Source organism: Pagrus pagrus, assembly GCF_965226575.1.
Source record: "Pagrus pagrus genome assembly, chromosome: 8".
Taxonomy (NCBI): Eukaryota; Metazoa; Chordata; class Actinopteri; order Spariformes; family Sparidae; genus Pagrus; species Pagrus pagrus.
The window spans coordinates 3,582,156-3,607,613 of NC_140192.1; the positions used below are offsets into that span (position 1 = coordinate 3,582,156).

The following is a 25,458-nucleotide window of genomic DNA, read 5'->3' on the forward strand; positions in this document are numbered from 1 at the left end:
CTTTAATGGCACCAACTCACTTTAACATATTCAACTGCTTCTGTGCTGATTTCAGGTGAGAATCTTCTGTGTGTGCATGAAGTATTTTAATGTTATATTATTAATTTTACACACTGTCACTGTAAAACATCGAACTCAATCAAACTGTAATGAACTTCATACAACTGTTTTGTCGTTAGCAGTGGTGAGATTTAACTAAACATACTTATTTTTAAATGTTTCTCTTACTCGATACCTGTGTGAGTGTGTTTGTCTGAGTGTGAGTGTAGGTTGTCTGAGCGAGCTGATTGGTTTCAGCCTCCGAGCCAGAATTATTTTTACGGGCCGGCTCCTCCCGGTTCCCGTGGGCTCTCCTGTCTCCTCTCTCAGCCCGACTGCCAGCACGTCTGTTTGTGTGCTGGATGTGTGTTTTTTAAATAAAACCTTTAAAAACACTTTGCTGCTGTCGGTGCTCATTTTCATGTTGCGCCAGGGTTTCCCCGAGGCCCTGGTCGTAACATGATTACATTTAAATGGGTCATATTCTGCTTTTTTGGGGTTTTTGCCTTTCCTTTATTGTGTTATGAAGCATGTTTGTGCATGTAAAAGGTCTGCAAAGTGAAAAAGTCAACGCCAAAGGGAAAAAACTCTGCTCCTGCACCGCCTGAAACGCCTGGTTTGGACTCGAGCCTTTACTTGCGTAACTTATGCGCATCACTATGTAACAGGGGCTGTATAATATATATAATACACTCCAGTCAGTCAGCAGACACACAGTTGCTGCTGCTGCGTTATTTTATTTTAGATCACACTACCTTGCTACTACTGCCTCTGATTGGCTACATCCTGCCCGTTAAGTAGAGCACATGTGCAACTCTCACGAAAGATTGAACAGAGGCCAGATGTCTCACTCTGTAGCTAAAACGGAGCGTTCGAGACACAGTGTGTAAACGGATGCTGCAGCAATGCACCATATGAGAAAAAATTTTGTTTTTTTGAAAATTAAAGTATCTAGACCTGTTCTACTAGGACCTACGAATAAAAGTATGAACCTAAATAATTTGCGTAATATGACCTCTTTAATGCGTTAAAGTGGTGCCATTGTCTACTTAACCATTTATACTGTTGTCATTTTGAGTGTTTGTGTGTTTAAGAGGCAGTAATTATTCAAATAACCTGTTGTTTTATCATTAAAATATGAAATAAAAATAAGTCTCAGGTGTCTTCCAGGTGTAATTTCTCTGTAAAGTGTAGAATGAGCCCATAACGCCACAGACTCATTCTCCATCCAGGCCAGCAGGGGGCAGCAGCGGCGCGGCCAGCGGCAGCGGCAGCCTCCTTGAAGCAGCTGTACAAGGTGCGGCAGAGAAAAACAGACGGGGACACCATCGCTAGCGAACAGCTAGTGCGGCTGACGTTTATTTTTTGTTGTCCCTGTTTCGTAGCAAAAAACCACCATTGGATGTAGATTTTTTTTTTGTAAAGTGCGATGTGTACGTAGCTTATTAGTTTGTCCAAAGTGTCATCGAGCAGCTAAACAGAATCGCAACCAACATCTTCACCCTCAGCCGGAAAATCAGCCAAGCTAACGTTAGCGAGGTAGCTAATGCCAAGACAGCTAGCGGGCTAGCTTTCACAAACCTAGATTTTGACTGAATCGATTTTATTAACCCTAACGCTGCGATGGCTGATGTTGACAAGCTCAACATAGACAGTATCATCCAACGGCTTTTAGAAGGTAAGGGAATGCTCATATATTACTTACAAAACACCGCTTTTTAGCTAAATGTTGATATGACAGATGCTAGCAGGACACAGGCGGCTAACTGTACCGTATGTTTACCAACAGCGTGTCCAATAATTGTTTACATTAGCTTTAATGTCTTTACTGTCAGTCGTCAGTTATATTTTACTCTGTCTCTCGGTTGAGAATGACAGTATATGTAGCCGAAGGGCACAAAATGGCATGTAGCTGCTGGGTCCAACACACACACACACACACACACTGTATTGCTCAGACTGTACCACTGCGGCGCCGTGTACATGCACACACACACACAGCATATAGATAAATAATGGTCCAGCCAGCGTAGCGGGAACAGCGTTCAACCATTGTTGTCGCTGACGTTGTGTTTGTGTTTTCGCGCTGCAGTCCGAGGGGCAAAGCCTGGCAAGAATGTGCAGCTGCAGGAGAATGAGATCCGCGGATTGTGCCTGAAGTCCAGGGAGATCTTCCTCAGTCAACCCATCCTGCTGGAGCTGGAGGCCCCCCTCAAGATTTGTGGTATGTGAGAGTTGTATGAATATGAATGTGTATCAGAAATATAATATACATATGCATCTAATCTTTTTTTAAATATCATGGAAAGGGTCATTAGTGTCACGTAATTGAATTCAAAAAGCGAAACTTTAACATATTCTAGTTTCATTTCACATCAAGTGAAACGTTTCGAGCCTTCTTTTGTTTTCATTTTGATGATTACAGCTTACAGCTCATGAAAATCGAAAATCCAGTATTGTGAAATATCAAAATATGACATAAGACCAATCAAAAAAAGGATTTATAATACAGAATGTCGACCTTCTGAAAAGTGTGTACATATATACTCATTACTTCATTACACCAGTTACGAGTCCTGCAGGAAAAGGAAGAGTGTGGAGATGCTGATTTCCTTTTTCCTGCAGGACTTGGCACCTGCCCACAGTGCCAAAACTAGTAGTAACTGGTTTACTGAACATTACGGTGCTCGATTGGCCAACACACCTGACTTACTGTCAAAAGGAAAATGAGACTCCAGACCCAACAATACAGACGCGCTGTGTCTTTATCTGCTTCTTCATAGCTGAGATTAATGCATATTTTTTAGCCTGATTCTCTAATAATGTAATTTTATTTTTGTTTGTTGTTCAAGGATACGCTTTAGAAGCATGCACCTTTTTGATCGATTATTTATTTTTTTAAATGGTTTAATGATTGTTTTGTTGTCCCACAGTGCCACATAGTCAGCACTTTTCGCAACATTTTCACTCTGTAACTTTATTGGTCCACATGTGTGTGATAGTATTTTAAGTGATATCTGTCTGTATTGTGACCCGATTGGTCCACATGGGTCTACCAGCCTATTCAAGATGGTCTCCTCGTATTGTCTTGTAAGATAACCTGATGAAGGTCTTTGTGCAGTGTGAGCCGTTCTTGAAAATGTCACCAAAGAGACGAGGGGAAATTAAAACACAAGTGCCTTGATCTGCCTCTGTCCTGCAGGTGACATCCACGGGCAATACTACGACCTGCTGAGGCTGTTTGAGTACGGGGGCTTCCCTCCAGAAAGCAACTACCTGTTTCTGGGCGACTATGTGGACAGGGGGAAGCAGTCTCTGGAAACCATCTGCCTCCTGCTGGCCTACAAAATCAAATATCCAGAGAACTTCTTCCTGCTGAGGGGAAACCATGAGTGTGCTTCAATCAACAGAATATATGGTTTCTATGATGAGTGTGAGTATTCTGCCGCCGTCAGTACGAGTTCACTCCTGGTTGTAATACTAATGCTGACTTGGCTTATTTAAATTGTATTTTTAGGTAAAAGAAGGTACAACATCAAACTCTGGAAGACCTTCACAGATTGTTTTAACTGCCTCCCTATCGCCGCCATTGTCGATGAGAAGATCTTTTGCTGCCATGGAGGTGTGTAAACCCACCGTATGTCTGAAACTGGACGGTTTGTGTTACTTCTCTCGTGTCACCGTGGCTGTAAAGTTTTGATCACAATGTCCAAAGTAGTCTACCTTTGACGTCAGCCACTCTCGTTTGTCCTTGAGTAGTGCTGTGTTTGCAGTTTGTCAGTTGACGTAGGCCTCATACATGTGTAATAGATATTGACCTCGGTGTCTGTGTGTTTATTTGTACTTTTACTGCCCTTCTGCTCAGGACTGTCACCTGACCTTCAGTCCATGGAGCAGATCAGACGCATCATGCGCCCCACTGATGTGCCCGACCAGGGTCTGCTGTGCGATCTGCTCTGGTCCGATCCAGACAAGGATGTTCTGGGCTGGGGAGAGAACGACAGGGGCGTTTCATTTACCTTCGGCTCAGAGGTGGTGGCCAAGTTCCTGCACAAGCATGACCTGGATCTGATCTGTCGTGCTCATCAGGTAAGTGACCTCTGACACCGTGAACAGAGATGTGGCTGTATGTTTGCAGACACACTCGGTCCAAGCAGGGCAGGACATCACACACTGTGCAGAGAACTGGTACACACTGCGTACACTGGACAGTGTTTCCCAACCTTTCTGGGTTTTGACCCTTCAAAATACAGAAATGTCCACCAGTAACTTCTGAGGACTGTTTGTATACTGAAATTCTGGTGGTTGTGACCAGTAAAACAAGAAGTTTTCCTTGTTTTGAATAAAAAAGACTTGAGATAAAATGATCCAGTTAGTCACAAGAACAAAAGTGGGACCAGAGGAAAGTCTGAAACGAACACACATGGTCATTCGTTTTCTGCTTTCCAGTTGTGTTCATTATCTTGTGACACATCAGGTTGGGAGCCGCTGCTCTGGGCTTTCTCTGGCACTCTTCATGTTCATACAGTTAACGTCCATTCAGGGAGTTTTGTCTTTTGTTTTTTAAGTGTGTAATCTGGTCTTTTCTACCATTATCTCACTCGCAGGTTGTTGAGGATGGCTATGAATTTTTTGCGAAGAGGCAACTCGTCACTTTGTTCTCAGCGCCGAACTATTGTGGGGAGTTTGACAACGCTGGTGCCATGATGAGTGTGGATGAGACCCTCATGTGCTCTTTCCAGGCAAGTGTAATGGATGATATGAATTGCACTTTTAATTTGTCATTCGGGGTAACTATAAAACACTGCTTAATTGAAATTGAGGGTTGTTAGTAGAACCTTGACAAATCTTTTAAGCTAATTACTTCACCAGCAGAAGTAGACGGCTAAAGAACAGATGCCATCAACTGCTTTTGGTGCATTTATTTTCACGATCAGCTTATCGTCTTTCGATTTCATTTGTTTTTTATTGATTTTAGGTTGTCTAGATTATAAAAATAATGAAAAGCAGCTGTCACAAACGTCCAAATCTTCTCTTAGAATCTGAATTTTTTTCCTGAGTTCAACATCTGATGGCTGCGTCATCAGGTGTGTTTGACAGTAATCTGATGCCGTCACACTCAACATCCTCACCTCTGTATATTTCCTTATTATAGATTTTGAAACCAGCCGAGAAGAAGAAGCCCAACGGCAGCCGTCCTGTGACTCCCCCTCGTAACATGGTCACCAAGCAAGCCAAGAAATGAGTGGAGGGGCACAAATAGCCGGAGTCTCACTCCTCTGTTCTGCTTTCGTCTTCTGCATTCGAAGGATTGGTTATCCTTCATGCTGCCAATACTGAAAAGATATTCACTCCTACACGATGAAAGCAAAATATTTTGTTGTTTTGTCCACAGGGGTAAATTGATATGTCACCATGAAAACCTCAGGTGTTTTGCACTCATTTTGCAGCTAGTCTTTGCCACATATGACTGTTCAATCAGGAAAAATGTAACAATACGGCTACTTATGCACAGGAATGCCTTGTTTGAAGCTGTGCACAATTTTTCCAGTTTCTTTCATGTCTTATTGAGTTGTCATCTTTTTTCTCACTGTCGGCAATGGGTATTAATGGCTATAAAACCAACGGGGGAAAGTCACAAACACCTGTTTACTTCTGTAAAACATTATTTACAGTTTATTTACGGTCAGTGTCATAGGATATTGATTTACACTGCATCATCACATTTTTAAACAAGTCTTGTGCTAAGTTAAATTAATAAAGAAGCACTCTTGTAATGTCTAAAACCTTTCTAATAAACTTTGAGTGTATTTTAGGGGGAAATTTTGCGTCTGAATGTCATTTATTCCTAAAAATAAATAAAGTGACACACATTACAAACTGAAATACTGAACTGTAAATTACAAAGATTGTTGTTGCGCAATAACGCCTCACGAACAAAGGGGGCTCCCATCAGTCAACACCCACAAGGGGGAGACAGAATATAGGGCAAAATCCAGGTCACAGAAGGAGGTGCATAATATTGTATAAAGAAAGTGCTACAGGGGAAATGTCATATCTTTGTTTTTACAGTTTTCAGGATGTTGCTGCTTCCTCTGATTATTTGTGCCCACATCTACTCATGTTGTATTTATTCTTATGCTTCAAATAGCATTAGTGTCCACAGAAACAAATCAATAAATCAATCAAACTTAATTTATATAGCACCTTTCAGACTAATCAAAATGCAGTGCAAAGTGCTTTACAAGTGTTTGAAAAAACATCCTATATTAAGAAAACCAAAACGGATTAGAGACTAATGCACACCAACTGCAATGAAATGAATAGTCAAAGAATAAAAGATTAAAATGAGCAATAAAATAAAAGATAATATAAAATATTGCATTAAAAGCTGATTTAAATAATAGTTGGCTAGTTATTTTTTACAATTAAAAAAAGAAAAACAACACAGGAAATCACAAATTTTATTTCTAGAAAGGTGGCAGGGTCCGCCACATGTAATAAACAACGTAAAACCGTATGAAATTGTTTTGTTCTTTAAGGTCAGTTTGTTTATTTAGGCAGAAAAATGTCTCCTGATTAAAACGCGTTCCCCAAAACTGCATAGTGCACCTTTAAAGCACACATATAAATAGAATAAATACAAATAAAACAGACTACATGACACCATCTTACAAATATCTGCAAAAACAAAAATATTTATATATTTTCTATAGCATCCAAACAACCTAATAATATAATAATAAAAACAACACTAACAACAGCTGAACGTGAACACAAGTCTACACAAACGCGCACTTACACAACCTGTGTGCGCTCGCGTCGCTCAGATAAGATAAAAAGCTGTCTGAAAGTGATATTTCCTTATTAGGAAACGTGGATTGCGTAATGGCCTCTGACGTCAGAGCAGTCACAAGACCTGCCCTGCTAGCGGAGCGCGTGTTGGTTCGAGGCCACAGGGCAGCGCGGTCACATCTTCTGTTATGTCGCGTCTCGGAGGCTGAACTGGCACCATGGCCGCGGACGAGCAGCGCCTACGGGTCTTCTGGAGCGGAAGAGGCGGCTGTTTTCTGTGATTTTTGTGGCCGTTACATATTTTACACCAGCGGGCAGTCATTGTGTGTGTGTGTGATTGTGTGTGTGTGTGTATGAGTGCGTGGCGGCTGTTATTGTCTGGCTAGCTCAGACACACATCTCCGGGGCTCGTTAGCAACAAAGCTAGCAAGTCAACATTGTGCGCCCCCGCGTACGTCGACGCTAAGCTAGCGGTGCTTGCTAGCTTGGCCGGTTCGTGTGGCTCGGGGAGCTGGTGTGTAGGTGATGTTGTCCGTGCTGTCGTACGGTAGACTGGTTGCCAGAGCTGTCATCGGCGGACTTTCTCAGACAGACAGCCGCGACTACAGCCTGGTGACGGCGAGCTGCGGCTTCGGCAAGGATTTCCGCAAAGGCATCCTGAAGAAGGGGATGTGCTATGGGGACGACGCGTGCTTCATCGCCCGCCACAGATCCGCCGATGTGTTGGGTGAGTGTCTTTTGCTTTGTTTGGCTTTTGGAGACATTAAACCGACCGAGCCGTGCGACATCACTGTGCTGTGTGACGTGACGGGAGGTCAAAGGTCACACAGTTTAACCTGAAGCCTGAGTGACATTATTCATATTATTATATTTTTCCTCTATTTTCAGTGAAAACCAGTAGCAGCCTGTACAGATGTGAAACACAAATCTTCCCCCAAAAAAGTAACATGTCAAAAACTGCCATAAAAAATACTGTATATTAATATTATGTTCAACTTTCACTGGGTTACATTTCCTGATAATAGCTGCAAAATATTAATTCATTTTCAGGATTTTAACCCTTTAAATACCAGTTTGTTTCCATGGTGCAACACAGAAAATAGTTGTTTCCCATATACTTAATATATAGTATTTGTATGGCAGTTTTTTATTTTGCAGTAAATGTAGTCTTTTATCAGTTGCATAAAGGTTAAGTTTCATAATGAGGCAAAGCCCCCCTACAGGACACAAGGGAAATAGCATGTATTTGGCCTGTAAGTACAGGTAAATTTCCCTATCAAGGGAAAACTAGTTAAAAGAAATTACAAAATCTCATCCAGGTCCGCAGAATGAAAGCCTGATAACACGAGATGCATGATTATCATTTGCCATAATGTATGTAATATGCATTAATACAGCCAAAATGATCCAAAAATGAAAGTTAGAAAACATAAAACGTATCAACAGTTGCATGAAGGTTAATGAGGCACTACGTAGTAGCAAACTCAGGATTTTAATATTAACCGGGACATTGTGTGAGAGGATGTTGCATCAGAGCCAAAAATGTAAATTAGTTTAATTTTATCTGCAGTCTGACAGAAAAATCACCGATACGATAATCAGAAAATGCTGAATATTGGCACTGATCGTTGGTCTAACCCTCGTACTGATACTAACTCAGAAATACTAAGTGCTGTATCGTAGGCAGCTGGACTGTTTCAGTTTCTTGAAGACGTTTCACCTCTCATCCGAGAGGCCTCTTCACTTCTAACAGGGGAGTTGCAGGCTCTAAACCCTGTGTGGGAGTGTCATGTGTGAACTCTGAGTGTCAGAGCACTTAGTATTACGTGTTATATTGAGGACATGAAGATGTAGAGTTGACCTGACTAGCGCCCCTTCCCATCGTGCGTGTGTCACATTTTCCCAATTACCCCTAACCCCCACGCACAAATTATACGGTTCAGGGCTCATTGATGTGCACACTAAGTGATAAGAGTGAGTGCTTTCACACGGCCTTATCACGTCACATCGTTGTACTTCAGCATTTGTTTTTGCTCTGTATCGATCACCTGCAACATCATCTTCTTTACACTTTGTAGGCTTCAACCTGAACTTCCCTCAGGCTTTGTATAGTGTGGCGATTTCGTTCCACACGCTGTCAGTGTCTTAAGTAAACAAAAACAATGCAGGCTGTGCAATCTGCTGCGTCCAGCGTTGATTGAAGTGACTCTTCAGCAGAGAGGCATTGAATCCTGTGTAAACAGCACGGTATTTAACGCCTCTGCAGGACCACACTGAGTTAATCGAGACACACAAGTAAACACAGAAATCAAGACACCCCTTCACTATGTCGGGTTATTTTTGGAAGGTTTGATTAGTTGCAAAGTTGTGTGGCAGCTTTGTGCGGGCCTGTTTCTCTGTTCTGGCAGCGGCTGAGGAGACGCAGAGGGACATCCTTGTATGGTCAGTCCTCGGAGTATCGGGACTAAAGTTTCCTTTCTAGGAAAATCTTGGAGCCGTGCAGATGCTCCTATGGGAACAAATACTTTTATTAACACGCGAAGAAAGCGTCGGCATCTTTTTATAGAAAGATTGATGAAGGCTTGTAATGCGGAGAATTTTCATGCATTTGTGAAATCACACATTTTGTGTTTTGTGCCAAAATATTTTATCAGTGGGCTTAAAATGCACCGAAGCAACTCTCAAATTCTGTAGACGACACACTTAATCAGGAATAACTGAAACAGTGACGGGTCACAGATGTTGTTGGTACAGACAGAGGCTGTGTTACGCATTCTGTGGCATTTCTTTGATTTCTTGAACACTGTCTTTTTTTCTGTACTGGATGTCCTTTCTGCATCTTTGTGAAAGTGACCATTGTCTTGCTTTATTGTGCAGCTGCATGGCATTGTTCTTGTTTCTTTAAAGATCCTCACATGTGGATCAAGTCTGAGAATGTCTAAAGTGATTGTTGTTTTTCTGAGCTTGATTTCACTCAAACCACTGGGAGGAAAAAAGTTCCTTGTCGGGTTTAAAAGGTGGCGTGATGCACAATACAGCATACAAATGTTTATTGCTAATCCCCATCATTAAATGAATACTTGTGTGTGTTATAGGTGTAGCAGATGGAGTAGGTGGCTGGCGGGACTATGGAGTGGACCCATCGCAGTTTTCAGGTACCCTGATGAAGACGTGTGAGAGGCTGGTGAAGGAAGGCCGCTTCGTCCCCAGCAACCCTGTGGGAGTCCTCACGACCAGCTACTACGAGCTGCTGCAGAACAAAGTGCCACTACTGGGTGAGTACAGCTGCAGCAAACACAGGATCTCAGACCCAAATCCCAAATGTGCCCCCTAAGTCCTTAAACCCTGAAACCTCCCAGACTTTAGCTGACATCAACTGGTAAATGCGAGAGGCTGCAAGGGCCTGGAAAGTGAAATGTGCACTGGAAGATGTGACAGTAGGACAGCCCTGACATGGCAGAGTGACAGGGAACGTGCCTCAAAGTCAGTCATCAGTTCATTGTGCCTGGGCCTCAGTGTTCTTAGAGAGAGAGTAACAGTCAGTTGTACTAGTACAGGACGGTCAGGATTTGTTGTACCTTGGCACAGACTCGATCCAAATTTCCCCCCTCTGGACTTGTGGACTGAGCCTTCGCGGGCTTCAGTTGCACATACCGTGACGTGTTCACTGTCATCGAGTCAAGTATTATTTTACACATTCATGATAAGTTTGTCATTGCAATGAATTGTGGGTAAGTCTGCCGAAGGTTTGCTTGAGGCTCCTTGTGGACTGGATGAAATGTGAGTGTGGAAAGCCCTCAAGATTAGCGGACTTCCCGCAAACACGTCAGCAAAGTCGGCAAGTCTGCAGGTGCAGTGAAGTCTGGAAAGATGCTGCTTCTCTGTATTGATCACCACTTATTCTGTCTAGTTCAGTGAGTACGAGCTGCTGAGGTCTTCTTCTTTGCCGAACCATTTGTATTAAACGTGTTATCCTGAGGCTGCAGACTCTGGTCCTCCTGTTTTTTCCTAATCAGTGCCTCTGATCTCGTTTAAAGGCTCACTAAGTAAATTAAGATCCATGCAACGCGCTCTGCAAGACAGTATAGTTCAGCCTAGAGAGGCACTATGTTTGCCGTTTTCCACTTGTTTGTTTCTGTCTGTTGAGTGTAGTGGTAGCTGAATGGAGATGTTTGCAACATGAGTCAGAGAACAGCCAGATCCCATTAAGGAGTCCTGGGAATGTCCCAAGTCCCGACCTGCCCCATGCAGTTCACTTCCATGGTCCCTTTCCTCCTTCGTACCGCTTCCCTGACAACAAAGCCTGCACAAACATGTAACATCAACCGCTTTAGGAACAGATCTGTCGCTACGAGTGTCAGTACTTTTCCACCCCTTTATCACATGTGCAGCGGGGGAAACAACACCGTATTGTGCCGTTCCTTCACGGCAGAGGGAACGTTCTCGAGGCGGGCAGTGTGTGTAATTGTACTGCTGAAGAGAAAACAGAGGAGAAAGGGAGTGAGTCACAGTGCGTGAGGGGTTTTTCAAGGTTGATCCCAGAGAGCAAAGCATATTTTGGTGTGCCGGATGAATCACCAGCAGGGTGTGGCTGCACGCTGACCGGCTGCGCCACCAGCTCGTGTTTCCTCCTCACCATCTCCCTCATGGTGGGACTCCAAAAGTCCTTCAAACCGTGACACTGATTGTGCTCGAGATTGTGTATTCGGGCTAAGCTCATTAATCAAAGTACCAACACATGCTTCAGATAGATATCTTTCCATAAAAGTAGAGTTCTTTGTTTCCTTCGCTGTGTAACTGCAGAAAGTCTGGCGGATAAGACGAAGAAGTTTTTAGCGTGTTTGCAGCTTCTTCGCATTTTTAAGAAAATGATGTTTCCTCATTATAGACCCTCTGTTAGAGAAGATATTTTGGCATGTCTCAGTAGGAAAAACACATGTAAATGATTAAATAAATGATGGCTGGATTCCATTTAGTTTCAGGCCCCTGGTATTGTCCATGTTGAGCCACTGACCCTATCAGGACACATGGATGGAGAGCAGCCGTTGCTAATGTTGTTTGTTACACCTGTTCTTTTCCTACAAGACGTCTGCTGTTAACAGAAATGTTTTCACATCAAGATTTTGATCAGATTCGTTCCCTATTAACCTCGCTTGCACTGAGCATTTATGTCTCCCACCGTGAAGAAAATAAGTATTTGGAGTACAGCTAGTGCATGACCTTTTAGTTTGGTCACGACTGTTCGGTGGGATCAACCGATGATGCAGAGCACATTTGCATTTTATTTTTAGGCTCTGTCAAACCTAACATTTGCATTTGAAATGATAAAACAAATGAATGTGTTTGTACATCCGCAGGTAGCAGCACAGCTTGCATTGTGGTTTTGGACCGGCAGAGTCACCAGCTGCACACGGCCAACCTGGGAGACTCGGGCTTCCTCGTGGTGCGGGGAGGGGAAGTGGTCCACCGCTCAGACGAGCAGCAGCACTACTTCAACACGCCCTTCCAGCTGTCCATCGCTCCCCCGGGTGCCGAGGGGGCCGTCCTCAGTGACAGGTGAGACGCCCACCTGCTGCCCTCACATACATGTGAAGTGGTTAGCACAGCAGGGACGTGTGTGCCGAGCAGTTAATGGAGCCGTTGATAAAGAGATCATGCGTTTGTTCTGAACGCCAGATCTGATAATACAGATCACATGCACAGATAACAAAGGCTGTAACAGACTGCACTGCAGAACATTTTGTCTTGCTCGTGTCCCTCACACGCAGCCGTGTCTTGTGAATGTAGCGTCTGTACCGTGTGGAGCTGCAGCGTAACAGCGTGTCGGCGGCCACGTGCTGCTGTGTCTCGTTGCTGCGGTGTGCCAAGCAGCAGCACAGTAGACGTCAGTGGAGTGCAGGGCAGCCGTTGGGTGTTTGCCAAGCTTTCCCTCTTACCCGGGTCAAAGTCTGTGTGGGCTGATGGGCAAACCGACCGCGGCCAGTCGTGCACCAGCAGGCTGCGCCACCTTTTCACTCGTCAAGTCTTCAACCAGGCAGATTATTTTGAGCCTCTTAATAGCAAAGTGAAGATGAACCATGGATGAACTTGAACAGCAGGTCACCAGTGATACAGAACGTTTATTTTTTTTTATTTCTAAATGGCCTAAATTCGGTCTCAAACACCCCAGCATCACTTTCAGTGGCTGTGGATTTAATGCGGTGCTTGAAATGACACTTTGTTTTTAATTTGTGCATTTGTGCATGTAGTCATTTAGTTGGAAGGATTTACTGTGAGTGCAGCGGCAGATTAAGCCTCCAATCCTGGATCACTTACACAGCAACTAATAGAAAAGAGTGCAAGGGTCAAAACTGAAGTGCACTAACGACATTCCTCACTCCGCAGAAGACTAGAAAAAGGGTTTGGAGCGTGTTGATGCGGAAAGAAAAAACGCTGAGAGATGAATGTGTGTTTGAAAGCTATGTTGGCTATTTATGTGTTTGCCACATGTGAATTTATAGAGATTCATTGTCATTTTGCATGCTGATCGAAAATGAAGGGTGAACGGTGTCTCACAGCTATAAGCCCATATATTTATGCCTGAGGATCGGCTTCATATTTAGAATTGAAGATAAGACGTTTCGGAGCCGACACTGTATAATTATCTAAAGTGTCCGTCCTCAGTGGCATTTGAGAAGCGGCTTTGACTCACGGACGTGTTAAACAATGGATGATGAATCCAAACACGGCAGCCAATTGATTGCAGTAACAGCTGCTCACTCAGTTCAAGCACTGGAGACGTTTCTCATTATTCCATATCTAAATGTACAATAGCGTCTTTCCGTGGCTCTACCTGGCTGGTGGGAAAAGCAGCATGTGGACTGATATTTCAGCCACATTAAAATCCCAAGTGAGGACAGGCTGTTCCTGGGAGCTCTGGCTCAGTGTCATAATGCAGTCCAGACGGTTTGTAACGGATAACATTCGTGACTGGCTGGAGGGTGTGCGGCAGGCTAAGGGCATCTTCCAAGAAGTGAACTCGACACTGGCAGACTAACTCGGTTCCTGTCTACATGTATTTTGTAGCACCCATCATTATAATGGTAGCATCGTTTTATTGAGCGTAAGTGTCCTTTCCAAAAGCCCCCATGTGACGATTCTGTGAAATTAGCCTCATCCTGCACATGTGATCAGGTTTCTGTAGCCAAGTTAACATATTAGCAGCAATTCAAAGCTTTGTGAGGACAGTTTTCAGCCAGTTACAGTAATGCGTTGTGATCAGCGAATATTCCTCGAGTGGAGCAGAAGCCGGGTTATAGGTTCTGAATAATCTATCGGCTCAGACAGGACAGATTTCCTGTACGTGGGTGTAAAAGGGAAAGAGAAAAAGCTTAACCAGGATGAATTAATGCGGTCACAACCTCTCTGATGCTAGTCCTAGTTGTTCTCTGCCTGACTTTGCTGCGTCTGTCCCTGCAGCCCTGACGCGGCAGACAGCTCTTCCTTCGACGTCCAGCTTGGTGACATCATCCTGACCGCCACCGATGGGCTCTTTGACAACATGCCTGACTACATGATCCTGCAAGAGCTGAAGAAGCTCAAGGTGAGTGGCACAAACCCCTTTCTAAACCAAAGCCACCCAAGTGCTGGTTCTGGGCCGGTGCCAGTTCAGAGTTGGTTCAACGGCACCCCTTTTCGACCAAAGCGATTCAGGTGCTGGCTCAGAGCCACTCGTGTTTAGATACCAATGTAGGCATGCAAAGACTTGTAAAGAGTCGATGTAGTCAGCTATAGTTATTCCTGGCAATGCTGGGAAATTGGAGACGTATACAGTGACCTAATGCGACTCTGCAGTGGCTCTCGTGCCTGTGGAAAAGCAAACTGGTTCTTAAAAGCCAGTTCTTTGGATGTTGCACTGGCTCCGAACCAGCATCTGAACCATCTTGGTTGAAAGGGGGTAACTGTGGCCCAAACAGGTTTGCTGGTAGAAGCCGGTGGAATCGGTGTTACGTCTGGAAAACAAACCTCATGTCTTCTTTGTTTTTGCCGTCAAGAACTCCAACTATGAGAGCATCCAGCAGACGGCCCGGAGCATCGCAGAGCAGGCCCACGTGCTGGCGTATGACCCCAACTACATGTCGCCTTTTGCACAGTTTGCCTGTGACAACGGACTGAATGTAAGAGGTAAGTGTCTCAGGTGATCTGTTACTCTTCTATTTTCAAGGTAGAAAATGTTGAAAAACATTTTCACTCGGCACTATCCTAACAGGACACTCTTGTTTTCTGTCCAGGAGGAAAGCCAGACGACATCACAGTGCTGCTGTCCATAGTGGCAGAATACACCGACTAGAATCTGTGTGGAGCTGTTACATGGGGGCATCTGCCTCTGCAGGCGATGGACTGCTTTGATTCCTGCTGGCCAGGATGAAGGACTAATGTCAGATGCTTCCCCCGCATGCGCTGGCTCTGCTCTGCCTCAGCCCCCCCCCTCAGCTGACCATCAAACCCCTTCTGCCACCTGAAAAACTCCTACATGCCCACGTCTCTGTGATCGTGTGCATCAGAGTGGGGCTGAATAAAGAGGACTAAAAGGCCTGAAACATCCTCTTGGCCAGGCTGCAGTGTTGGCATCTTGTGCTCACTGGATAATCCCATTGGCCGGGATAAGCAGCAGTCACTGGTGCAGCCGTTGGAGATGAGGATCCTGTCTGACAGGGATAAGTCGTCTTTCTCTGATGGCTGGTTTGGGCGGGGAGGAAGTTGAGATTCAGAGACGGAGGCCGTTGTAGCCAGACGGTAGGTGTTAGCCCCACGCTGGGATGCTGGAAGGGAAAGACGCAGTCCATCAGTAGTGTCAAGCAGGGAACTGCACAGGAAATGGCAGCATTTAGGGCTCAATAAATGGGCTGCCTTGTGCAAACACATGTTCCTAATGATAAAGTGGTGGTTAGAAAATCGTCAGAGGGCCTGAAACCTCATATGTGGGTGCAGGGAGCTTATGTTCAATAGTAGGATACAACCGGTGTGCTGTTCTGGGATGTTCTGTTCAATGTCTGCAAAAAAATGAGCGTGTGACATTTCTACACCTGTGGTTAGTTTGTCGGCAGATTGAATGAAGAAAAGCGGCAGCTGCCTTTTCCACAACAGTGCAATTCAAGTGTTGCACACATGTTTGTTACAACATGGCTCTTGCTCAGAAGCCTCTCCAGATACATATTGTGTCAAACTGATGCCCTCCCTTTAATCTCACAGCTGCTGCTGAAGTCTCGATTGTGATTACATGTGATGTGTATGCGTGATGAATGCACCTTGTTGCGTGGATGTGATGTGAAGGCTACAGACTCCATATCCACTGGGCTGAATTGGTCTGGCAACCATAAAACGCACAAAGCTTAAGAAGCATATCTGAAAAAAGCTCGGTGGGAGTTCGTCAGGTGACCAAATGTATTTTTGTAACTTCTTTGTTTCGGTGGGATTGTTGAACTCTTTGGACTGATCGTCAGAGTAGCTTTAGAAACGGTTGTTGTCAATCAGCTTTTCTTCTCTCTCTCTCCCTCCTGCTGTAGAGCTCCAATGGCATATTCATAAGTCAGGTCACTGCAGGTTTCATGTGAAAAATGGTCATTATATTTCCATTACATCACTACAGATTTGCACTCTGCAAGTTTCACCCATAGCTAAAAATTTTGTCTGTTAAGATGAGGTGCCTTGTATCACGTGTCGTTGATACTGGCAGACGTCCATTATTCCTTACACCCCCTGACCGTGTGCCAGCCAGGTACTGAGCACAAAGCCTGAATCTATCGAGTAGCCATAAGAGTCGAAACAGCTTTCCCATCATGCCCTGCTGTCTTAACACTAGGTCTTTCCACCTACAGTGTGTTGAACCTTTTTTCTCCTGAAATCTGCTCCTCTGCACTCAGTCAGGAGCTTAGGAATAGTGATAAAGCCATCACACGCTTTCGAAAATCCTCCCTGTGGATCTTCACATCACTGTTTACAATCTGCACTATCCAACGGACTGTTTCCCTCCCTAACCTGGCCAGTACACGCTGGAAGACTGCAGTGTCGGGTGTCATTTTGCAACGGGGCATGGGAGAGGAGCAGTGAGTGGTCAAAATGTGAGTGTGAAGGACAATCTAAGCAGCCTTAACAATATTACAAAGCAATTCTCGCAGTCGTTCGGTACTGCCACTGTTAGCTTTGTGGTTCCTGCTTCCTGACTCAGACCTGCCGTCTCTCATCTTCCTCTTCCCAACACTTTGTTACAACCAGAGCATGTGTCTATATATAATTTTGGGTGTACAGTTCAATGCAGATATAAGCTCTGTTAAAAAAAAAACATTTTCAAATCTGTACAATATTTAAATAAAGAGTATAGTATTTATTATCCTGTTGTATTCGATGACTGTGATATGTGCACGAACCTGCAGTTGGTTTTAGATCTGAACACTATCTGACACACTCGAGGGTTGAACAATACATTGCAGAGGCGTTTTCCTCGCTGGTGCAGGTTGAATGCCTCCAGCCCTGTATTTCACCATCAAGGCATTTTCACATTTAGCATCCAGCATGTTGTGCAACCCAAAAAAAAAACAGATAATGCTTAAGAACGCCTTGTACTTTTTTCGTGTGTGTACTCCCACATTCCTCAGACATCAGGCAAATGAAGAGTTACCATCAGCAGACAGGTGTGGCATCTTCAAGCTGACGGCGTGTTTTCACAGACCAAACAGTCTTTTGTCCTTAACCTCATTTCACACCTTAACACTGCCAAAACAAATTAACTGACATGTTATCTGATAAATAATTGTTATAAAAACATTCTCTGGAGTTTCTAACTGAACATCGTGTGGAAACTTGTTAAAAAACTATTTAAAAAAAGCAAAGCAACATGCTTAAAAATACAGAGTTCATTAAATATAATATAAATAAGATCTTATAGTCCAAACCACAGATGAGAAACAAGTAACTGCTCCGTCCTCAGAGTAAAGGGCTTCCTGGATAGTCTTCCTCCATATCCTCCTCTCCGTCGCTGTAGCATGCCAGAACAGGCAGCTGGGCAACACAAACATCGCCCTGCTCTGAGGACACGGCCCTGAACAGGAGCGAGCAGATCTATGAGGAAAAAGAGATACGACATGTTGTTAGTGCTGACAGTTAAATAAAATAAGAGCGTTGCATCAGGTCTCTAAAAACTGGTCTGAAAAGATGAGATTCACCTCGAGGGGACGAAACATCCCAGGATTCCTGGACCAAAACATTCAACATGGAGGAACAATGCCAGCTGCCAGCCAGATTAAACAGGAAACAAGACTGAATCCAATAAAATAGTTTGATTCATGCTAATTAAGGGTCAACTGACAACTGATATTCGGGACAGAAACTCTTTGTGTCAAAGTTTCGAACAACCAGTGATGAAATAAATCTAAGTTCTGTTCTTAAGTTCAATTCTGAGATACTTTACTCGAGTATTTCCATTTTCTGCTGCTTTACTCTTCCTCTCCACTACAGTTATTTAATAAATGTAGTTACTAGTTATTTTGCAGATTCAGATTATTCAGTGTTTATAGGGTATTAATTGTGACGTGTTACCAATCAGATATCTTTGTGGGTGAGAGGATGTTGCATTAAAATAGCACATTTTTAAATTAGTTTATTTTATCTGCAATCTGACAGAAAAATGACAGATGCCGATAAGCGGAAAATGCTGATAATCGGTCTGGATAGATCTCACATTCTGTGTCATCTTGTATTTCTTCTTCAGTCATACCTTCAGCAGAGATCAGGTAAAACATTTCAAGCATTTCACAATGTCAGCCGACCTGTCGACACAATAAAGCCCGCAAGCCTCAGGAAACAAGCAGAGGCCACGAGGGGTTTTTAAGAATTAACAAACCAACAGGGAGCTGTTGTTACCGTGGAGGAAGCAGGAGTCGTGGTGACACTGACACAGGCCTCATCAAGTTCACAGGGTTTGTCAGGGGCATCGGCGTGAGACAGAAGCAGCATCGCAGCGAGCGGGTTCACGATGGGGCTGCCCTGGCTGGATGGTATCATCTCCATCGCAGTAACAACACCCTGAGGCTCCCTGCTGTCTGCCTCACATGCACCCAGAGGTACGACTGCACGTCTGCGAACACACAAACAACAAACAACACGTGGTAATGATCCGCTCCTGACTGTCTGCAGTGTAATTGTGGTGTACAGGGACATGTTCTATGACCGCAAACTAACAATCATGTTTCCATGCAGACGGCACAGAGAAGTCACAGTATGTCTCTGAGAAAGTTGACACACAGTACTCAGTGCTATCATCAAGTCTGAGGAGGGAGAGAAGATGGTGCTGAAGACAAAACAAGTGAAAAATAGGATTACTCTGACAGGAATCATGTTGTGCATTCACAATGATATTAATATTAAATAAGTGCTTACTTCACTTGCGGTTTGTCTATGAAGTGGTGTCAAAATGACGCTGAATAACCAAAATATTCTGATACTAAAACTGCCAAAATGAATAATGAGGATAATAAACTTGACATTAGTATCAACTTAAGAGTTCAAACATTGTGAAATATGTTCAGACTCTTTGGAAATATCAAGAACAGGGTGTGTAGCTCCGCATCAGCTGATTCTGAAAGTGGCCTTAAGCACGATGTGAGCAAACAGTAAAACAAACCTTCGCATGTAACCACACTACATGTCATCAACCTCAGAGAAACAACCAGACCAGAGACGCAAAGACAAACACTGCAGGAAGAGGTAAAGAGAGCACGCTAAAGTCTGCAGACGACCTCAGGCTCTTCAGCTCTTCTTCAAAAAGCCCCCTGAGGCGGCAGGCGAGCAAGTTTTCTTACGAGCATGCCACGAATACCAAAAGTGCACAGCATATGTTCGCAAACAGCCTGAATGATTCATGTCACAGCAGAAAATGCGAGTTAATGAGAGCAGGTTGTGTTGAATTCCTGGGCGGAGGGGACGGGAGTACTGCTCATCCCCGCTGAGCAAAAACATACACGTCAATTCAAAGTCTTTGACGATGTTCAGAAGACTTTTTACACTTGGCGTTCACTATCGATGTCCAAGTGACGTCATTACAGGGTTAAAAATTCTCTCTAAAGTCTCTACAATGTAATTTTAGACTTCCTTTCTACTTCAGTTACAGACATCAAAAGACTTCTTGTGGTTCACAATTAAGGTTTTTATGACGGCAAATGTTCTCTCTGCAGAGACACAAGTAAACCGAGCTACAAATGATGCTCAGTGGTACAGCTGCGACCGGTGTGACCAGATCCACCCAGAGCCCCACAGACACAGACACAGAGAGGACAGTGACACTGGCAGACTAACATACAAAGCGGAGATGAGGGGATTACAGGCACTCACAGGCTTCTAGCCTAACCCCACATGTCCTGGGCTTGCCCTATTTATCTCTGTTACAGACACAGGGCTGGCTGCTGTAACACTATGCCCTCTTAGGAAGCTAAAACAGCCAATGAGGGCAAACCGCCTTGACTGAGTGCCAGGAGAGAAGCTCAGGTGGAACCCTGTGGGAAGATTCAATTATACTCTCCAATACACCGTCACAGCAGATCTGAGGAACTGGGCCTGCACAGGCTTCAGCTGTGACAAGGACGCTGCCGGGTCAGACTAACAAGAGAATAAATCCTACTCTTGTCTGTGTGACTGTGCTGAAGGTAGAACAGATCTCAGTTATTGAACATGGGGATTGGGAGCAGTGTGTCTGGAGCCAGCACAGCGTTTTGTTACCTGGGGGTAGAAGGGGCCGGGGTCTGTGTGTGCTGAGAGGGGCTCCTGCTTTCAGAGTCCATCAGAGTAGCCAACACCACAGAGGCCTCCAGGACCATGTCCTCCACAGAGAAGCACACCGGCCTGCAAAAGCACATTTATAAACATCTAACAGGAATATAATCACAATACAGCCTCTGTTTGACAATCAAGTAGAAAAACTCACCATGAATGGTCACTGGGTAAAGGGGCCGGTTATATCATCAGACCCACAGACAAAATAGTTAACTGAATTTTGTGGTTTTGAGTGCCTGTGGTACAGCGACTGACGTTGGTCCTTGTAACTCGAGATACGAATTCTACTCAAGCTGATCACGCTGAGACTTACTTTCCTGCAGCAGCGAAGTGAACCGACACTGGAAGGCAATGTGACTCTGCAAAGGACAACAAGCCCTGGAAAAACACAAAACAGCAGCAGTTAACTGTGTAAAACCATGCCGGGACTGTGAAATTTTAATATCTGATAATTATAAGAGTACTGTCATGGTATGTGTCGTACATGTTTACTACAACGGCTCCCGTCAGGCTGAAGAAAAACATCAATGCTCGAGTAAATTGAGGCCGACTAAAACGTAAAACCCCGGCTTCTAATCCACCCAAACCCGATTTCCCAAAAACAGATGGGAGCAAGAAGACTAGGCTGGCTAATGAGTGCCTCACAGCGGGGTTTCCAAGACACATTCCAAGACATTAGAGACAAGAGTCATGGGCGTTAACGCAGGTCAAGTCTCATTAACAGGACTAATGCAAAGGACTGTTTATCCAGAGTTTCAAATGGCCAACCGAGTCCTTTCACTTGGTTTTTTAATAAGACAGAGGAAAGCAATTTAAATTTGGGTGTGTTCATTTCGACACTTTGCATTACTGAGCACGCTACAGTCCTCAAAGACTTCATGTTTTCCTGTTACTATATAAAATCATTTAAGATTTAATTGACTGAGAACATTTCTACTTGGGTTCAGAGTTACATTTCAAAATGAACCACCCAATGTGTAGCCTATACTTTCTGCAACTCGTAACTTCAATCACTTTTTCCATGTGGCGGTACAATATGCGTCACTTGGGTCACACTATCTTCGCTATGAAGACGAAGCAGAGCACTGAGGGGAAAGTTCACATGGAAACGATACAGAGAGACGGCTGCCGAGGATTTGGGACACCAGAAATACGACCTCTTAGACATGAAACGCTCCCCGTGAGCCAGTCACACACAGAGACAGACACACATAATGTACTGGGAAGCGTCCGAAAATAACTGTTACCCTTAACTCCTTGAGACAGAAGGTTATGTCCGAGTCCACTCCGAACTGAAAGTAGTCAAACTCGTCCGGGTGTAAGGACATCTCTGTGCACATCGTCTTCTTGCGATCTGTACCAGAAGTACGTCCAAGTCAAACAGCCTCGGCACAACATGTACAGCATTTGTTTTAATGTGTTTGAAGAATTAAATATGTCTTGTTAGCATCTTCAGGCTAGGTTGTCAAATGTCAATTTCAAAGGAACTTTTAAACATCCAATGATATCAGTCAGTCACAGTATTTTCCTGGGCCGGGGCCAAATCAGAGTGTAACATTAGCTCACCGTTTCCCTCCTCATAGTAATTTCTCAGACTGACTCTCTCAGGAGTCACGGACAGAGTGATTTCCTCCTGGCACACTGGGAAATGCATCACCATATCACCAAGAAGCCTGCGGAGGAAGAGCAAACACACACACAGGATCAACGTCAGCACTCAGCAGAGAGCTTTATGTCAGTGTTGTGCTCATGAACGATGATGGTATTAATGTTTATGCCCGCCGATTAAAATGAATTGCACTGAACTGAAGCTGTGAGTGTGTTTTGGGGTATTCATCTGACTGCTTCCCAGAGACAGGAGGACTGCAGGAAGGTACCACGTACATAATACATTTCCCAGTCTGGCTGAAACTAACGATTATTTTCCTTGTTGATTAATCTCTCCACTGATCGATCAGTGGTTTTGTCTATAAATTGTCAGGAAATGGTGAAAGATTTCAGTGTTTGTCAGTGTCCCAAAGCCAAAGATGACACTCACAAATGTCTTGTTTTGTCCACAACGCAAAGATTTTATGATACAGGGGTAAAGAAACCAGAAAGAGTCACATTTAAGAAGCTGGAATCAGATAACAAACAACAATTACAACAATTAACAATTAATCTATTATCAAAATAGCTGCCGATTCATTTAATAGTTGACAACTAATCAAATTTTAATTGTAGACCTATTTCACAGTTAATGTAAATTCCTAGTAATTACAGAAATCAGCTCCTGGACCTTCGGTTGTGATGGAAAGCTGAGGCTCTAACGTGATAACAGAACAGTAAGCTGCTAACCTGGCAGGAGCCTTCAGCACATTGGGACAGAGGTGTGAGGCAAACACTGCCTGCAAGGCCTCGCTTTCCTGGAACCGCAGGTTGTGCGTTTTAGTGATGCCTATCACAGAAGCAGAGGATATTTGGAGCACACTGCCACCAAGTGTTGACAATATGCAATGCAGTGTGCAGCATGGTCATTTTGAACATGGTGAAAGACAACTGGCCAAGTATAGAAAACAGGTTCAGAGTTTTCAGAGGCAACGTTTCCTACCGTGCCTGCAGAAGAACTGGATCATCACTCGGTCATTGGGTGTGCCGACTGTTATCTGACATCGTTCCACATTACGCTCAATGGAAGTCAAACACCGGAAAAGGGGGAGAACAGACTTAAAAACAAAGAGACATGTTTTAGACAGTACTGTCATCACTGTTGAGATCATTATCATGTCAACTCTACTTTTTATTATCCCACTACTGTCTCCCTGATCCCAGAAAATGGAGTCCTGTGCAGTGAGCTGTGATGTCACCTTGAGCTCTGTACGGATGAATGACCAACATGACTCATGTACCTTCATGACAAGTTTGCATTTGACTGCTCCGCTGCCCTGCTCAGACTCTGATCCCAGGCTGTAGTGCTGGAAGAACAGCGGCGAGAAGAGGAAGCAGGCATATGCAGAATGAGCAGAGTTCACTGCTCTCAGTGCCAGCTGTACGTAAGGGACGGACAGAGAGAGAGATTCAGTCAAGATGACGCTCCTTTCTGTTATTACCTTTACGGAGAAAGTAGGTAACAGAGCCCCCCAGAGCCTGGACCCATCCAGAGGCCTCATCTAAAATAAAAAATAAAATGTTTACTTTTATGTTTTTACTTTATTGTTCATTTTTACAGGGACCGCACACAATTAAAAGTAATTGCACCAGAGCTAGCCAGCAGGTAATTTGCATCTGTTGTCCCTGGGCAGGAAAACAAAAAAGAAAACTACTGCATATGAGTAAAATAAGGAGTTATCAAAATTGAGAAAATCATATTTTTTAGAATATTACAGAGGTTAATCCCTTATCTTTTTATCTAATCCTTCTAGGATTTGTTTACAGAGTGAGTACACAGGCTTGAGTCTAGTCACACCTGCTTGTGACCAAGCTGTATTGCAATAAGACAGATGGGGGAAGATCATAGTATGAACAAGAGCTTTGCAGAAAGGAGGGGGCAAGTATTAACTACAGTTGTGTTAATACTAAGAGTCATTATTCCTGATTATTCCTTGGTTGAGGTCAGGAATACACTGTTTTACTTGGTGCTGCTCACCCCTTTGACCATGGGATCCAACCACAGCTCGTCTCCGATCCGTGACAGGGCGTGAATGGCCTTTCCAAATGCTACGACACAACAAGGACAAGACACAGCTACATGTTTACATGTGTTACATCAACTCAGCTAGGATGACTAGACGTCCCCGATTTCTGGGTGACATTTATAAAAACATTGACATACATTCACACAGTTAATTTACTTAAGTACACATTTAAGATACTTCTGCTTTGCTTAAGTATTTTCATTTTATGTAACTTTCTACTTCTACATCTCAAGGAAAATAATGTACTTCTTACTACAATATATTTATCTGACAGCTTTAGTTACCAGATGAAAACCAGATGTGTTGAATGTGTGTGATACACAGATTGTTTCTCCATGAAAAGTTGACTTTTTATATATACAGTGTACTACAGTACTACAGTGTATAAAGTAACTAAAATGAGCTTAACTTTAAACATCTACAGTTAGTACACAGGTTTATCAGTCGACCTGTTACTGTTGTTAAAATACATGAAAACAGAATTTCCCCCCTTTTTTTATTCATAGATAATAAATAGATATTTTATTGATATATTCACCGCAAAACTAAAAAATATCCCGTTTTCATTTGAGTCAACTGCTGGCAGGCCTCGTCTGAAAAACTAAAACTTACTGTGTTTATAACTGTGAACCGTTAGCTAGTTAGTTGGAAGCTAAGCTAACGTAAGCGTCATATTTTAGCATAAATTAATGTTGTTTTACAAGCTTCACACGAGCAACTACAATATCTGTAAGTTAGAGTTTTTAAGTTAATGATACAGCAAATTCAACTTGGTCATAGTTAACGATTACTAAGTTTAGTTACTAGTTACCTTTCACACAGTTTCCTTCAAGAAGACAGTTCATCTTCGCTGATGACAGGTTCAACTCACAGGCTCGTCACGGGGCAGACGGCGATGCTAACATCTCCAGTGTGATACATGCTAATTAGCTTAGCTTGGCAAAAGGGCTAAGCTGGCTTGAAGTGGAACCTCTACAGCAAAATGTAAGATTTAATATCTTAATTACTCGATGAACATGGCCTCCAGATACATAAAGTTGCCATAAGGTCTTTCTTTATTAGTTTATTTAACAAAGACGTCAAACATCGATAGCACTGTAAAGGTGAGCCGAAACCACGCCCCTTCCGGTTTGCGCCATGGGCCAAG

At 43.6% G+C, this 25,458-nt stretch overlaps 3 protein-coding genes across 3 annotated transcripts; 2 read left to right on the plus strand and 1 right to left on the minus strand.

The window, feature by feature from the left end:
- Positions 1 to 1,333: 1,333 nt before the first annotated feature.
- Positions 1,334 to 5,862, plus strand: ppp1cc (protein phosphatase 1, catalytic subunit, gamma isozyme). Its single transcript, XM_084360788.1, has 7 exons — positions 1,334 to 1,717; positions 2,132 to 2,263; positions 3,242 to 3,472; positions 3,557 to 3,661; positions 3,905 to 4,128; positions 4,647 to 4,781; positions 5,195 to 5,862. Exons 1-7 carry the CDS (start codon positions 1,663 to 1,665, stop codon positions 5,282 to 5,284), a joined length of 972 nt encoding a protein of 323 aa, XP_084216914.1. The 5' UTR covers positions 1,334 to 1,662; the 3' UTR covers positions 5,285 to 5,862.
- Positions 5,863 to 6,965: 1,103 nt separating this feature from the next.
- Positions 6,966 to 17,203, plus strand: pptc7a (protein phosphatase targeting COQ7 a). The gene is made up of 6 exons (XM_084359013.1): positions 6,966 to 7,561; positions 9,930 to 10,109; positions 12,192 to 12,390; positions 14,293 to 14,416; positions 14,868 to 14,997; positions 15,105 to 17,203. Exons 1-6 carry the CDS (start codon positions 7,360 to 7,362, stop codon positions 15,161 to 15,163), a joined length of 894 nt encoding a protein of 297 aa, XP_084215139.1. The 5' UTR covers positions 6,966 to 7,359; the 3' UTR covers positions 15,164 to 17,203.
- A 213-nt stretch (positions 17,204 to 17,416) lies between these two features.
- Positions 17,417 to 25,432, minus strand: rad9b (RAD9 checkpoint clamp component B). Its single transcript, XM_084359012.1, has 11 exons — positions 25,123 to 25,432; positions 24,263 to 24,333; positions 23,526 to 23,663; positions 23,228 to 23,342; positions 22,975 to 23,074; positions 22,204 to 22,310; positions 21,885 to 21,991; positions 20,951 to 21,015; positions 20,584 to 20,706; positions 18,733 to 18,946; positions 17,417 to 17,931 (listed from the first exon to the last, which is right to left on the minus strand). Exons 1-11 carry the CDS (start codon positions 25,154 to 25,156, stop codon positions 17,797 to 17,799), a joined length of 1,209 nt encoding a protein of 402 aa, XP_084215138.1. The 5' UTR covers positions 25,157 to 25,432; the 3' UTR covers positions 17,417 to 17,796.
- Positions 25,433 to 25,458: the final 26 nt, after the last annotated feature.